Raw genomic sequence first — 17,141 nt, 5'->3', positions numbered from 1 at the left:
ATTATGTTGATGAGTATGTGGAGGGTGAGCTGAGCTCCCCAATGGATTGTTTATTGTGTTTACAGGTCGGGTGAGTCGAAAACTCCCCGTTGGAAAGTCCATTTTATGGCCGGACTCTGTCCGTTTGTTTTCTTGATATTGGGCCCAAATGGGCCTTAGAGTTGGGTTAATGAATAGTTAAGGCTTACTACGGGCCTCGGGGGCTTTAGGCTGGCCCAGGTCCTAGTGCCGGTCCGGCCCATAGGTTGGGTCGTGACACTCTGGCTATTGAGATTCTATTTGTTTCGAATAGCGTGATCTAACTGTGGGTTTTATGAAATGTGTTTTGATACTTTGAAATGAACTTGGTTTACATGTAAAATCTCACAATGCATGATTGTATTTAATTTTCATGTTTAGCCAAATTTTTGAATGAATGTGCTTTAAGCTTTGCATAAAGATTATTTTAGTATATTGTGCACCACTGAGTCCTAGTACTCAGCAATAGCTTTATTCTTTATGCAGATACAGAGACTAGAGGAGCAGACGGTAGTCTTGAAGTGTGTGAAGTCATCAGCTTGAAGACTTCGGGTATAATTTATACCCTAACTGTAAATACTTCTTTTGATGTATATATTGCACATAAATGTATGGACATGTAAAAATGGGTCTTGAGCAGCTTGTACAAAAATTTGTATGAAGTTTGTAATAAAGTTTAGTTATATTTCTTTTGATGTAAATTTTGTAAGAATGTATATAAATTGTGTTGTCACTAATGAAATGTATTGCTAGTATGTTGAGAAATTTATTGAGTTTGATTGTGAAAATTGAAGTAGTGGTTGAGAAAATTTTTAGAAGTGCTTTTTACAGGTATTTGAAGAACGGTTTTCTCAAAATACAGAGGAAACTCTGTCAAAATTTTTATAGAATTTGCGGAAAACTAAAATGGACCAAAATATTAACTAGTTTTAATTTCAACTAAATGTTTTAAGTACTTACTAGAAAATGCTCACCACTTGTCAAAAATAAGAAAATTGTTTTAAAATCCCTTGTAGGGTACTTAATGAGTTATAGGTAGGTGAAGTTTGGTAGTTCATTAGGTATTCTACGGGATCATGTTATGCCTTACAGAGGGGTAAGGTGTGACAATAATAGTAAAATTACAATTAAAATTAATATTTTACTCACAGTATACCGATTACTATTGTGGCTGCTGGATGCAAAAAAATAGCTGACCTCAATCACCTAATAATTAAATTATAAATTTATTAGTAGTAAGTTAAGATAAAACCCTAAATAGGCAATAGACAGCCTAATTCATGCCGGAAATCCGGCAGAGTTTCCCCTATACCTGGGACCTACCCAACCTGCAAAAAGCCTCAAACAACACTTCTAAATTCTCAATTTCCACAATCACATCTCATCAATATCACATGACCCCTCCTAGTCCCTCTAAATCAGACAATACTCAAAATATTAAAAATTACGTTTTAGTCCTTATAATTGACATTTTGTTAAAATCTACACAAACAAACTCTAAAAATTCTAAAATTTTACCCCGCGGTCCTTAATAATATTATAAGACTATTGCAAAAGGAATTATAATTTTTAGATCATCCACGAATATTTTATAAATTTTATTCTAAATCGATATTAGTCGAAAATGAGCAACTTGGAGTTCGGGTTTACCTATGCCAATTCTGACACCTGAAACGCGTCCAGAACGTCTGAAAATGCTAGGATTGACTGTAATATTGATCACGTTCTGAGACTGGCCGTCGGGCAGCCGGATCTGACTGAAAATGCAGTCCTGACGCCGGTGAGCTATCCTCGATCCGATTGCACCTAAATTAAGTATAAATTTTGTTAATAATTATCATAAAATTATTTTTAAATTTTAGAAATAGAAAAAGTTCGAAAATCTCACCAAGCGATCTGGACCGTCCGATTATCGCATTTTTCAAACAGTGTCCGATCGGAGCGGGACCAGTCCTATCTCGAAGATCTCGTCATCCTGAGTCCATTGGTGGCCTCGGATTTCCGATCCGACGGTCGGATCGCCAGAAAAGTGATCGGAAATCGAGAAACCCATATGATTTTCTTCCAACTTTCCCTCGCCGGTTCTCTTTCCTCCGGCCACCAAACGGGGTGCCACTGGTCTCATCTGAAAGTTCATCATCTTGGGAGTCCGTGACACTTGGAATCACGGGAAATTGCCGCCGGAGTCGGCCGGGGCGACGCCGCGAAGTCAGGCCCCCGATCGCGCGCTTTCCCTCTCTCCTCTCTTTCCTCTCTCCTTGTTTCTCTTTCTCTTTGTCTCTGCTCATTCTTGCCGCCTTTGGTAGTTGTTCCAGACGGGAAGGCAGCGGTACCTCGCTGCTGCAGTCTTTGGCCGGACGAAAATGGGAGGGAGAAAGTGAGGGAGAGAGTGGAGTCGGGGAGAGAGAATGGGGGAGGGGGCTGCTGCGTTTTTTTTTAAGTTCTGCAGTTTTTTTTTTGGGTTGTTACATATAATAACTTTCACTTTATACATTAATATTATATAAAAAAATATCAAAATTTCATATTATTTTGTTAATCTAGTTTGCTAATATTACTTACATCATCCTTTTCTTTTTATAAACCACTATTTTAAACGATAATATAAATATTATTATGTAAAAAATATTAAAAAAATAATATTTATAAAGTTTTTTATAATATTTATTTAGAGTTGTTCAATATATTAAATATAAGATAGAGCATTTGATTTAAATCAAATCGAACAAATCATTAAAATTGGATTAACCAAATTATTATATTTTAGAAATCCAATCAAACTGAAATGAATAAAAAATAATTGAAGCAAACCGCTCTATTTCGATTTGATTCTATTCAAACTGATCAATTTTTTAGTTTTGATTGATTTTTTAATTTAGATTTATTTTTAAGTTATTTAATCTAATTTTGATCTTTATTTAAATCTAATAACCATTAATCAATAAATTAAATAATTTCTATATGAATTTACATATAATTCATAAATTTTCTATAAAAATAAATAAAGTAATTAAATTTAATTTGATTTAACCAATTTTTTTCTTTTCAAAATCGAACCAAATCAAAATAATCAAAATTCTTAAAATGTAAAATTGAATAGAACTAAATTATCTTAAAAATCAAATTGAATTACTGAATTAAGACAATTTAATTTAATTTATTCAGTTCAAACTGAATATTATTCATATAAATTTAATTTATAAACAACTAATAATTAAATTTTAATTACTTTTAAATTAATTAAATGATTTTAATAAATATTAAAAAAATAATTTTATTTATAATTTATAACTGTAATAATTATATTATTATTATAAAATAAAATTAAATATATTTTTAGTATAAATATTTTTTTATTTATTAATCATATTAAAAAATAAATAATAGCCGCAGCACCGTGCGAATTTGTAGAGCTTGTCCTAATCTGAAAAGAAAACAAACGTACAGGACTCAATTTGAAATTGATGTATTACTTATCTAATTGAAAAAATGAAAATTTTGATCTAATGATCGATTTGATCAAGCATGAAATGGCGTTGTAAATCAGGCAAGGAGAATGATTTTCGGGAAGGTTGTGGAGATGAGAATACAGCTAGATTATTATGAGATGAACTGGATCGCAGGTGCAGATTTGGAGGCGACTTTGAATTGAAGCTGGAATTTGAATTTGTGCTGCTGATGCTTGAGGATCTGCTTTGAGGCATTGGTCTTCGGCTGGAGCTGATTGGCCTCTTTGATATCCCACACCTATCACTTAGGCGAGGATAACTACTTCTATTCTTGTCCCAGACATTATGTGCAACTCTGTTTCTACGTTCCCTGGTGTATGCATTTTCTGGTTTTGCAATGTCTTTAATGGAGGAAAAAAAGGAAGCTGTAGCCAGACATTGGAAGGACTTCGATTTTCCATTATAGAACTCTGATATGCCTCTCCTGGAATGCATCACATACATCACAACTTAAGAAGCGTAGAGAGCAGTCTTCTTCCAATAAGTAGAAAAAGGGGGAAAAATAGATTACCTGATAGGCAAAGCGTCTTCTAAAGCATCAATGTTATCGAGTTTATCCTTGTACGCGCTCTGTACTTCGTTCTCTTCCTTGCAATCCTCGCTGTCTGAGTCTGATGATTCACTCCCCCACAGATCACTGTTCTTTCCAATGGCCGACGTCGTTGTAGACGTTGACGAGCTAAATTCCTCCTGTTCCTCAGCCGGCGACTCAAAAAACCAAGACATAGTGAATTGTGGGATTCGGCCTGGTAAGAATTCTGCTCAATTATTATTATTTATAAATGTATTTTGTTGACTGTTAGAGATTAAAATTAATAAATCTGATGAGGGAATATTCGAGGAAAGAGGCAGAGAGAGACGTTATCCTCATCCACACTATTTCTGGAAGATGGATTGGGGGTTTGAGGATACAATTGTCACGCTTCCACGAAGCAGCTAGTTACCTCAATCAACCTGAAGGGAGAAAAATTTTCTATTCAAATCCAACATGACTTGTCGACGTTGGAGAGAGCAGCCAAACATGGCTTCCAAAGTAAATGCATTTAAGTTTAACAATTGTATTTGAGTTCCTTTTTCTTCCTTTATTATTTTTTTTTCAAACCAGCATATTAATTTAATTTTTTTTTTATGGGCAAAAGATATTAAAGATATGTAATTTTATAGCCATAAAATTAATTTTTTATTATTTAAATTTAATTTTTATATTATTAACCTAAAATATAAAAATATATAGTGAAAATTTCTTTTTTGTTTTTTTTTGCTTGTTATTGCCTTTTATCTAAAATTCTATTCTTTAATAATTATTTCCTTATTTTCTGTGCGCATATTTTTTCTTAAACAATCAATGACACTTTAAGCGATAAATTTAGATTAATTGTAAAAAAAATCCTCAAATTTATAAATTTTTATAATTAAATCTTGAAGTTTGTATAATTATATATTAAATCCTCACATTTGATTAACGTCTTAATTTAACTTGATCATTAATAAATTATTAGTATAGTTAATGAGAATTTCACATTAGTTACTATATCATCATTAAGAAATTACATCATGAATTCTAAATTAGGATTAATTGTTAAAAAAATATAAATTTTGTTAATTTTTATAATTAAATTAAAAAATTTGTATAATTACAAACTAAACCTTCACATTCAATTGATATTTCGAATTGATCCGATCGTCAATAATTGGTACTTGGAAAGTAATTGTAGTTGCTTTTATTATTTTTATTATTTTAGTTGAAAGTTATACTTTATAAACTTATTGATAACTGACATTAATGGGTAATTAATTCAAGTGAATTATTATTCTTTTTTCCAGTAGTATCTTGAAATGGCCGAAAGAATAAGCTACTAAAACATTTGTTTTGATAAAAAAAAACTCTTAAGGAAAAAGTTAGAGAGTTAAAGAAGATTAATAATAAAATCGCTAAAAAATAGATATAGCTTAGTAAAAAGTGTGATTAAAATAATATACTAATTAATTATTTGCAGAGTAGAATTGAAGTGTTGACAAAGATAAGAAAATAATTTAAAGAATGAAATAATTTATTTAAAAAAAAGTTAACTATGCAGAGGAAGAAGAATTTTATTTTGTTTTATTTTGCTATGTTTTTATGGTTGTATTATATTGTTATACATATATATAGTAATAGTGAATAAATTTTGTTAATGTTGCCTTTAACGTACATATTGATTAGAATGGGATAAGATAATTGTATATGCAGTATAAAATTTGACTTATAATTTCTTAATCGTTGAAGTATGTTAATGGTTTATTAATAGTCAGATCAAATTGAGACATCAATCAAACGGGATAGTTTAATTGGTAATTACACATGCTTAAAGTTTAATTATAAAAATTGATAAATTTCATGATTTATTTTGGTAATTAAATTTAATTTTAAATTTTTAATGTGGCATTTCTAATAATGATATGACGGCTGATGTGAAATTTTTGTTAGGTATATTAGAAGTTTTTTTATGGTTATATTAGTTTAAGACATTGATTAAATGTGAAGATTTAATTAATAATTATACAAACTTCAAATTTAATTACAAATATTAATAAACTTTAGGATTTTTTTTCCAATTAACTGTTTAAATTTTAGTTAATGCACTATATACAAATCTCATTATTTGTAGATTCCATGTCAAGGATTTAGAATACCCATAACTTGAAGTCTCATGAAAAAATGGCCTTATCAAAATTTAAGGTTCTCTTTTATAGCTATTTTAAAATCCATCAAAACTAAAATATATATTGAAATCAATTATAAATTATATATCAAAGTTTTTTCCTATACATTAAAATGAGATAAAAAAAAATTGAAATCAATATTTTAAAATTTATTAATTCTTAGGATTATTAAAAGTATTTTCATTTAAAATATTTCAGATATATATGTCAAATTAGATGATGAAGCAAGCTAATGAAAAATCCACGTAGTGAAATAAAAAATTTTGCATTGCTTGCAAAAAATTCTGAACACGATTAAATGAAATGAAATTACATGATACATACACACACAGTACAATCCAACTGATACTAGTGAGACGATGCCAACTTTGCCAGAACACCGACTGCCTGAGAGTTGACGTAGGTGCATGGCTCGGTATAGGATGAATCGGTTCGTTTGTCCACGAAGTTGTCGTATTTGTCAGGTCCACCCACAAATGCACCCGTTAGCTCATTAGGGTTTGGTCCACTCCTCTGGAGCCAGTTCACAAAGCTCATGGGGCAGCTCACATCGTCTTTTGCTTCCGACATTGGAACGGAAGCGCCTCTGTGGTGTGGTTGCGTTGGTGGGTTGCTTCCAAATCCAACCATGAATGATCTTTTTAGCGGGTTGTTCCCTAGCAAGTAATCCATCTGCGATTGTACACCAAATTAACGAATGTTGTTGCAACTTTTAGTTTTTGATTCGTTTGGGTTTTAAAGTATTAATCTTGAAAGTGAGAAATATAAGTTTACATACCTGTTGCCTGGCAAAGTTCAGGAGGGCGGTTGAGTCAAATTGCTTGTTTCCACAGATGACATGTTGATTGTGATCCTTTAGGATGTCACTGTAGGTGGCAAACAATAAAGCTGTGCCTGTAACATATTGAGTGTTGGCCCCATCTCTCAAGTGAAGCATGCCACCTGAAATTAACACAAAAATGAACATATTCTTTCTATACTTATTTCTTCATGTGAAGTAGGCAGAGAGAGAGAGAGAGAGAGAGAGAGAGGGAACCTGGAGTGACATAAAGTTGATGAAAAGGGCTATCAGGGAGTACTGAACATACAAAACTATCAGCTGCATTTTTATGTGGGGTTAAACCCTTCTCTCCTCGAAAGAAGAACTGCAATTTAAGAAAAACTATCAGCTTCAACAGAAAACTCCTCAGGAAAAATCGACCTTGCCAAGTCTTTCAATGTTTTAAGGAAGTGAAAGACAAGGATGATGAACCTCGGAAAGCAGGACTTGGGCTCCAGCGTATTTAAGGTCCCAGCTAAACTCAGCAACATTAGCATTAATAGATTCGTCTGTAATGTATTTCAAGTACACGGCCTTCTTGCTCGCCATGTATAACCAAGTTGCAGCCCACATAAGCTCATCCTGCATTTTAAGCATTCTCAAAGCTTAGCTCTTACTGTACAAACTTATGGCTATATGCAAGTCCAAGGAGAGAGAGAGAGAGAGAGAGAGAGAGAGAGAGAGTTTACGTTGTAGCCAGAGAAAGAGCAATAGAATGGGCATTCTCCATCATAAGTTCCTTTGTGTGATTTGGCAAAATTGAAAAGCTGAAAAAGAAAGAAAATATTAATTAAGATCGTCTTCGTATACAGCACAAAATAAGTAAACCCCAAAATATTGCAAAGATCACCAGTTTGGCTTTGTTGAGGAGACGACGAGCATAGGTACGATTTGAGGGTCTAAAAACAATGGAAGCAGAAGCCATTGCAGCTGCAGTTTCTGCTGCAATCTCTGTTCCAGGTTGATTCGCATCAATCTTCAACACAGTTCTTGGTGTCTTCATATTTTCTGGTCGCACCCAACATTGATGATCCGCTACTGGGTCTCCCACCTTCATTAACCCAACAATTAAACAACCATCGACTCTTAAAAGCATATCAATTTAATCACAAGCTAATAATTATCTTCTGATTATACCTGCACATACAAACGGTTTCGTCTACTGCTGGCTTTTAGAAAATAATCCGTGCCCCATTTGATACCGGCACGCACATTTTCCATCTCGCAGGCGGCTTCTAATTCTTTCTTATATGCTATAGCACTCCATGATAGTGTTGTAACGGTAAAAGCCATTGGCAAACCATATTTTACATTGTCTCCTGCGTCATAGTATCCCCCAGATAGGTCCGCCTATATATGCAAAGATCATAAAAGATATTACATTTCTTTTCTTTTTATACTTGAAAAAAAAAAGTCTAAATTGAGATTTTTTTTTTCCTGGGTTTTGATTATATTACAATGTAGAGAAATAAAGAAACTCACATTTTCAAGTTTACCATCATCAAGGGCAGAATCTCCTCTCCATGGTATCCTATTGTGTGGTGGGAGTTTTCCCGATCTTTGTGCTTCCAAGAAAAGTATGGACTTGGTAAGGGCTTCCTTATAATTAAAATGCCCATTAACAGCTACCAAAAGTCCTTGAAAAAGGCTAAACCATGCCACAATAATGGCCAAGGAAGTTCTTACAAAATTACCCATGAAGAAAAGAGATTCAAATTAACAGGGAACAGAATATAAACTATAAAATAATAATAATAATAATAAAGATAAAGAAAGATATCTACTTTATTATCCCCCCAAAACAAAGAAGAAAGAACGTATAAAACCAGAGAACAAGTAGAAAAAAAGGGGGGGAAATGAATTAACAAGGGAATGAAAGGCCCTGTCTTGTGTTGCGAACTTAAAAAGGCAGAGAAAAAAAGGAGGTTGCGATTTTTCTGTTGAAAGAAAGTTTGTTTTTAGAATAAAAACACAAAGAAATAATGGCTGTGGTTGTAATGGCTAGTTTTTGGTAATGGGTTGTTGATGGTGGGAAAGTTTTAGCAGTTATTTGCGTAGCTTAATTATTGTACTAGCTTATTGGAGAGATTCCAGCAGGAAAAATGGAGGGTTGGAGAGGTTTTGGGACTAAACGTCTCTTAATTATCCAACAACAATTAGCTAATACGATGAATCTAGCACCTTAAAAGCACATTGGGACCATTTTTTATATTTATAAAAAAAATAAAAATTATAAAATTTCTGACTATTTTCTTCTCCGCGTTTCCTTCCCTATTCATATTTTTCTATTTATATTTTCATACTTATATATTATAGTTCAATATATTTTAATTCTATTTTAATTTAAATTCAATTAATATATTTATAAAAAAAACATTTTTTTAAATCACAGGTATCTCTCATAGTGAGATTTTTTTCATTCATAATAATCGAACACTCAATTTTACTTAAAAAATATATAATTCTTTACTACTATTACCCATGATTGTAAGAAAAAACTTTAATAATCATTAATTCTAATTCCATCTTAATCTAGATTAAACTATTAATTATAGTTTTATTTTAATTTGAATTCAAATAATATGTCTATAAAAAATAGTTCTTCTATTTTTTTTTCAATATTATCTTATAGCACTGAAAATCAAGTTCTATTAATACTTTATTGTGTAAGGCATAATTTTAATTTAAAATTTTTAAATTATTTTGTTTATATTATTTTTACCTAATTGTTGTATTAATTGCTTAATAATTTAGATTTTCTTTTTTATCTTCATCATGTACGTTGACATAATTTCAATTGTGCAATTTTTCTCTCTTCTAATGGTTCCTCAAGTTTATCCATTTTCTTTTTATAATTTCATTTTTCTGTTTATATATATATATATATATATATATATATATATATATATATATATATATATATATTATTTTTTTACTTTCCTAATCAAATAATATAATTTTTCACCTTATATTAAAATTAACTATATTATTATAAATAATATTCATATGTATATTTGATTTCTTTTAATTTTATAAGGTGAAAAATTATATTATTTGATTAGGAAAATAAAAAAAAATAATATATATATATAGTTTCCTAATAAAATAAAATATTTACTTTCCTAATCAAATAATATAATTTTTCACCTTATAAAATTAAAAGAAATCAAATATACATATGAATATTATTTATATTAATATAGTTAATTTTAATCAATGTAAGAAAATATTTTTCAAAATAATTATTTAATTATATAGTTTAGTCAATTCATAAGTTTTTCATAAGATGTGCACCTTTCGATTCTTTTAAAGAACAATAACATTTATGATATGGATAACAATATTGAAGTTTTAAATATTATTATAATATTAATATTTTCTCATTTAGATTCCGTTTATTTTACGAAAAATGATTTATATATGAAAAATATTTTATATTTTATAAAAAATATTTTTTATAAAAATATTTTCTATTATTTGTTTGTTATATTAAATTAACGATATATATTTATTTTATGTGTGTATAAATGTATTCACATTTTAATAAGATTATCAAAATTTTAAAAATAGAAAATAACTTCATCTTTTGAAAAATAAAAGTCATTTTACTTAAAAATTATTTAATTTTTTCTTTATAAGAAAAATATTTTCTATTTACCAATTTTTTTGAGTGCCTCAAACACAAAAAAATATAAAAAATATTTTCCAAGAAAATATTTTTCGTAAAATAAGCAGAGCCTAAGTGTTAAAAACTATTTATAATTTTATATAGATTAAATTTGATAAAATATTGTTTTTCTTATTATTCTATATATTCTTATTAATAATTAAATATTTTCCTATTTTGATTAAAAATTATTTCTAATATACCTATTAAAAATTAATTTTTATTACTTAATGATTAATATGTATTCCTTAAGAAATATTAATTTAAATCATGTATTTGGTCAAACCATTAAATATACATTTTAATCAATTTATAAGTTTTTTTTATTATCTACATTTTATAACATGCACATTATTAGATATGCATCTTTTATTTTTTAAATAATAATAATAATTTATGATATGAATAATAATATTTGTATTTTAAATATTTAGTATAACAATAATATTTTCTCACTGTTTATTAATTTATGTAGATTAAATTTGAAAAAATATCATCCTCCTTATTTGTCTATATATATTTTTTAATAATTAAAATATTTTTCTATTTAGATTAAAAACTACTCTTAATATACCTATTAAATAAATTCTAAAAAATTATAAAAGCATTCTTCTTACCTTGAATTTTTTTTTATCAATTGTATATTTTATTATTTAAAAAAATAATTGTCTTAATTTGATTGTAATGAAAGCATATTTTTCACAATGAATTTTTTAATAATTTGTTACTTCAGCTCAAATAGAATAATGCAACACGAAGCCTTATTAGATTAGTTAGAATTCTCATATTGACCATTGAGCAATTATCAGTATTTAGAGACAAAAAATTATTTGTTTAAAAATTCTTAAAGGACATAAAATTATTAAGGTTTGAATCCTAATTTGTGGTATTATGAAGTAGTTATTAAATTAATTATCTAATATTGTCGAAATTAATGTTTAAATAGAATGAAATTATTCAAAAAAATAGAAAGATGGATTGTACTTGCAACTAAAAAGAGGATGTTTGATGCGGTGTTTTAGCACCCTTAACAGTATTTCATTGAGGGCCTGCTTAATTTAACCGTTAAATACAACTGATAACTGTTAACTGATAGCTGTTACTATTAGCTAATAGTTGATTTATATTAAGTGTTTGATAAAATTATGTTTAGCTATTACTGTTGATATGTAAAATGACTAATAAGGATGTATATCATATAATTTATTTTATTATTAAAATAAATATAAAATTATATGTAACACCCCTATGTTCGGTAGTGCGTTCTACTGTTCCAGTGATCAGTGTTATCCGGACAGCTAGGATGCCTAGAACTATACTTCGATATGAGTGAGGAGACATAAAATAATGAAATACAAGAAGAGAAAATACAAGAAAAAAACAAAGAAAAAATAATAGCAAAGAAATGTAACCAAGTTAAGCGAGCTGAGAACCCTAGCGATGGGTGACCACACCGGGAAGTCACGGCGTGGACCGTTGACTAGCCCTGGACCGCGGGGAACCCTGGAAAATATTTTTAGGACTTAAATAAATGTCTATTGAAGTATAAATATCATTAGAAATATCAAAGAAAAGTGAGAATCGAAAAACGGACAAAAGCCAGTGTTACGGAAAAATCGGGAATGCAACCCGAACAGGGGCATTGTGGTCATTTGACACCTCGAGTTGTCTTTTGACCTAAATGTCCATTAAAAATAAATAATATTACACTTGGAAAATATAATGAAAAATTAATTTAGGGGTACCTAATGTAAATAGCCAAAAGTGGAGAGTAAATGGAGTAATTAACACATTTAACATATAAAATGGTTTAATTAATGTGAGTGGACCACTAAGAATTATAATATGTATTAAGTGGGCAGATTGCTCCACTAAAACATCATCTTCAACCTTTGAAGACCATCCATGCCGAAATGAGAAGCTTGAAATCCTCCATGGCCGTTTTGCTTTAAGCTTCATCAACCTCTTCATTTCACCTCCAAACACCTAGGTTACTTCATTAAAATTTATCCCCACATCACAAGGAAGAGTTTGATAACAATTTGAAGAAGTTTTGGTGAAGATTTAAGAAGTCTCATCCATAGTTAAGTTTGAGTTTTTGAATATTGCTTTGTTAAAGTTTATAAGCATGTTATGGGTGTTTGAATTATGAAGAAATTTTTGAGGTTTGATGTTGAATGGGAATGTGTAATTTTGGCAGCCATGGAAATACCTTGAAGGCAGGTTATTTGTGCTTGTAAATGGTGAATTAAATGATTGATTAAATGTATATTGTGCAGGAAATTGTTTAGGTGATGTATACTTAGTATATGTAAATGTAAAATGAAATTTAAAGCTTGGAAAGTAATGGAATGTAAGTGTACCATTATGGCAGTTTGCTGACCTTTGAAGAATGCTGAAATTCATGCTTGGTTTATGGAATAATGATGCTAAAATGTGTTGGTTGTTATGGCAATTTGAATGTATGTATAGTGGTGTGAAGGTTGGACATGTGAATGAGCTTGGTTATGGAGTTAAATTGTTATAAATTGAGTTGGGCAAATTCTGCACTTGTTGGTGCACATTGAATGTAATTGTAAGCTGCCAAAATGACCTATAATGTGTTGTGAATTATGTTTAGGTCATGGTACAACCAGAATTGGCTTGAATGTTAAGTTGGTGAGTGTTAAAAGTGGTGCTTGATGTATATGCAAAAATTTCAATAAGGCAGTCTGAGTTTTAGGCCTATAACTTTAAGTGTGTGGCTCCAATTGGTATGAGACCAATTGGAGGTGAAACTAGGCACAAAATGTGCCAACTTTCATGAAGGAAGCATACCAAAATTCTGCTTGCAAGGTAGCTTGAAAAATGACCAAATCCGGATTAAGTGCAATTGAGGCCTGAAAATTGACCATTTGGGCAGTAGTTAGTGTTTAGGCCATAACTCACTCAAAACAGGTCCAATTGACCTGAAATTTTAACCATGAGTAGTTAAGACCCATATCTACAAGTCTTATGAAGACACAAAAGTCCAGAAATGACCATAAGCAAGTCAAACAGCTTGCATAAGTTCAGGTCCAAAAACTGGCCGAACCAAAGTTGACCAAAATTGACCTAAAATTACCAAATTTGATGCCATTTGACCAGCAATAGTAAAATGACCATAACTTGGTGTACATAACTCAGAATGACCTGAAATTTTGCCCCGCGTTCCATAAGACATAGATCTACAAGTTTGTAGTTTTGACCGAAACCCGAAAACCGAGGGAACTAGGTCGTCCGGCTAGGTCAAACTAGTATCCCGGAATCCAGCAAGTTGCAATAAAATGCACTAAACAAGGAAATGAAATTGGTAACATGTACCAACCCTAAAAGACTATCGAATGTGACATATTAGTAACACTAAAACCTAATTTACCTAGAACGCATCGAGGGTCGATATATTAGGTTGATTAAGCAAATAATAGCTTTCAGTGAATTACTTATCAAGTATTATCGATAGAGACAGTTTAATTTAGTACTGAAACACTTCAAATTGTGTTTCTCAGTTAGTAAAGACTCAGGGAAAGGGAAGGAAACACTGAGTCCAGACCAGGAGATAGTTATCAGAGGTTTGTGCACAACAACTATTTTTTTTGAATTTTTTTCAATTGAAATAAATTACGACTATTTGCATATTATTGTTTTAAATTGTGAAACTGTGAAAAAATTATTTGAATGATATTTGATGGATACTTATTGATTGAAAAACACTGTAAATGGGTTGAAACCACAGCTATCATGTATATTGATTGTATTCCTCGCTGGCTTGTCTAGTGGGATGAATTGAATTCCCTCTCTGGCTGAAGTGTTGAGGTGTGTGCCTGTTGAGGACGAATAGAATGAGTACTCATATTTTTGCTAGCTAGCTATGTTATTCCTCATTAGTCATCGACTTTTGAGACGAATTGGATACCTCATTAGCCATCGGCTTTTGGGACGAATTGAACTTTGGAACATGATTAAGCTGTGTGTGTGATTTATTGATATGTATTGCGAGATTGTGAAATGAATTTAAACTCTTATTGACATATACTGTCTTTTGAATTCAACCATGATCTGACTTATTGAAATTTATTGTGATATTGAGAAATGGAGTTTAAATTCTTGTTGACAATTATTGTCTTGAAATTAACTATGGTTTTAAGTATCCACTATTTATATGATTTATGAATTGTGATTTAAAGTTGTATTTGGTTAATGTTGTGCACCACTGAGACATTGTCTCAGGGATAGCTTTTTATTGCTGTCGCAGGTAGATAGACAGACAGGGTAGCAGACTAGGCTGCTAGTACATCCAGCGAGAGATTATCGGGTATAATAAGTATACCACATTTTGCATTTTGTACTGTAATGTATGTTCACTGTATGTACATATTGTTTTTGGTTTTGAGCAGTTGTAAATTCAAATTGTACATTGAAGTTGTAAAATAAATATGAGTTATTTTGGCTTGTAAAAATTGTATTATATTTCTTGTATCTCAATCTTTGAAAAATTACTATGGTTTTGAGTTGAGAAATATGTTGTGTTGAGAAACATGTTGGAGTTGAGATTTGGAAATATATATTGAAGTGCTTTTTACAGGTTTTTGAAGAACTGTTTTATCCAAAATACAGATGGCACTCTGCCAAAATTTTTACAGAAATTCCAAATAATTCAAATGTGTTAGTTCTATCACTTCAATTCAAAAAGGTTTTTAACACCTGTAAATAGTGCTCACCACTGTAAAAGAAGTAAGAAAAGTTTTTAAAATCCCTTGTAGTGTATTTAATGGGTTATCAGTAGACGGAGTTGGTAATTCATTAGGTATACTACGGGATCATGTTATGCTTTACAGAGGGGTAGGGTGTGACATGTTTTAGTGGTATCAGAGCTAGTTTTTAAATTCTATTTTCACATGTTACTTGAATATTCTTTCTTCATAGTACAACTGCTCAATATCATTGTTTGATACATACAGTACATTACATTATAAATATGCACTAACGGGAGGAAATCTCCTTATGTTATTTGTTCAGGAGATTTAAAATCCTCGCATTGACTATGGAAGAGGGTGATCGCTCATGATCAATCTATTGAGGCCGAGGTGCAAGGGGATGCCCTGTGCCTACACAATGTCGGTGGTTCAAAGAAGACCACCGCAGATCAGTAGTTTCTGCTCGCTCGGCCAAAGCAGATAGCTGCAATGTTCCAACAAATGGCTGGTAATGTGCCTACTCAAGTCCTAATACAGACACTAGTGGTACAACCACAGTCTCCTACTAGACAGTATGACAAATTGATGAAGTATGGGGCTACAGAGTTTAAGGGGACAGTAGATCCTCTAGAAGTTGAACAATGGTTAGAGAGGATGGATAGGGTATTCAAGAAATTGCACTGCACAGAGGAGCTCAGATTTGAATACTCAGTATCTTTACTACAGGGGGATGCTTATGACTGGTGGAAAACCATTCTCCATAGTCTGGTAGAACCTGCAGTGCTAACATGGAATGACTTTCTCAGGGAATTCAGACAAAAATATGTCCCTTATGCTTATGTAGACCAGAAATTACAAGAATTCCTAAGTCTGAAACAAGGGAGCAGATCAGTGGCTGAGTATGAAAGAGAATTTTCCCGCCTGAGCCATTATGCAGTAAGTTTACTTGCTACCAGCAGGAACAGATGCAAGAGGTTTGAAACTGGCTTAAAGCCCAGTATCATATTATAAGTAGTCGGGTTCAAACACACTAACTTCTCCGAACTTGTTTCTCAAGCCCTAGAGTTGGAAAGAATTGAGTCTGAAGCTGCTCCTGAGAAAAAAAAATCAGAGAAGACAGAGAAAGAGGGAAAATCTGTAGAACAGAGTTCCAGTGGCCCTACTGGAAAGAGGAAGAACTATGGGGGACATGGTAGAGGTGGCAAGAAGTCTGGTAGGGGAAGATATTCAGGACAGATGTAACACCCCCGTTTGCATAGCCTGGTAGATTTCACTGTTCCGGTGACCGGTGTCGGTCCGGATAATTAATGGGATTAGGGCCACACTTAAGACAATTTGAGAAGCCATAAATACAAATAATTAGTAATGTTTAATTAGTTAACTATAAATAAGAAAAACAGAACATAAAAGGTTAAACGAGCCGAGAGTCACAAATGATGAGTGACTCTCCTGAACGATCATAAGTCGCTTTAAACTCAAATTTCGAACCGTAAAAGTGACGCCATGTCCTTAGGACTCTTATGAACACAAAGTGGAAAAGAGAAAATCACGAAAAGAACTGTTAAGTCACCAAATAATTAGGTCAGGGAGCCGAAAGAAATATTGAATTATTTGCAAACCGGGATGAACCGGCGAGGGGCAATTTGGTCAATTGACCCCGAGAGCTGACTCCTGACCTAACTGTCAAATAAAATCGGAGAAAAGAAAAT

The 17,141-nt window shown here is 31.4% G+C and overlaps 2 protein-coding genes across 2 annotated transcripts; both read right to left on the bottom strand.

The window, feature by feature from the left end:
• Nucleotides 1-3,460: 3,460 nt before the first annotated feature.
• LOC110662246 (protein OXIDATIVE STRESS 3 LIKE 1) lies at nt 3,461-4,565 on the bottom strand. Its single transcript, XM_021821165.2, has 2 exons — nt 4,039-4,565; nt 3,461-3,951 (listed from the first exon to the last, which is right to left on the bottom strand). Exons 1-2 carry the CDS (start codon nt 4,251-4,253, stop codon nt 3,522-3,524), a joined length of 645 nt encoding a protein of 214 aa, XP_021676857.2. The 5' UTR covers nt 4,254-4,565; the 3' UTR covers nt 3,461-3,521.
• A 1,911-nt stretch (nt 4,566-6,476) lies between these two features.
• Nucleotides 6,477-9,228, bottom strand: LOC110662247 (endoglucanase 16). Its single transcript, XM_021821166.2, has 8 exons — nt 8,533-9,228; nt 8,188-8,400; nt 7,901-8,101; nt 7,740-7,817; nt 7,483-7,632; nt 7,267-7,375; nt 7,009-7,172; nt 6,477-6,902 (listed from the first exon to the last, which is right to left on the bottom strand). Exons 1-8 carry the CDS (start codon nt 8,746-8,748, stop codon nt 6,579-6,581), a joined length of 1,455 nt encoding a protein of 484 aa, XP_021676858.2. The 5' UTR covers nt 8,749-9,228; the 3' UTR covers nt 6,477-6,578.
• Between the last annotated feature and the right edge of the window lie 7,913 nt (nt 9,229-17,141).

The sequence above is a fragment of the Hevea brasiliensis genome, chromosome 11 (assembly GCF_030052815.1).
Source record: "Hevea brasiliensis isolate MT/VB/25A 57/8 chromosome 11, ASM3005281v1, whole genome shotgun sequence".
Lineage (NCBI taxonomy): Eukaryota > Viridiplantae > Streptophyta > Magnoliopsida > Malpighiales > Euphorbiaceae > Hevea > Hevea brasiliensis.
Note: the sequence above shows the minus strand (reverse complement) of the source record. Positions and strands in the feature narration are given on the sequence as shown.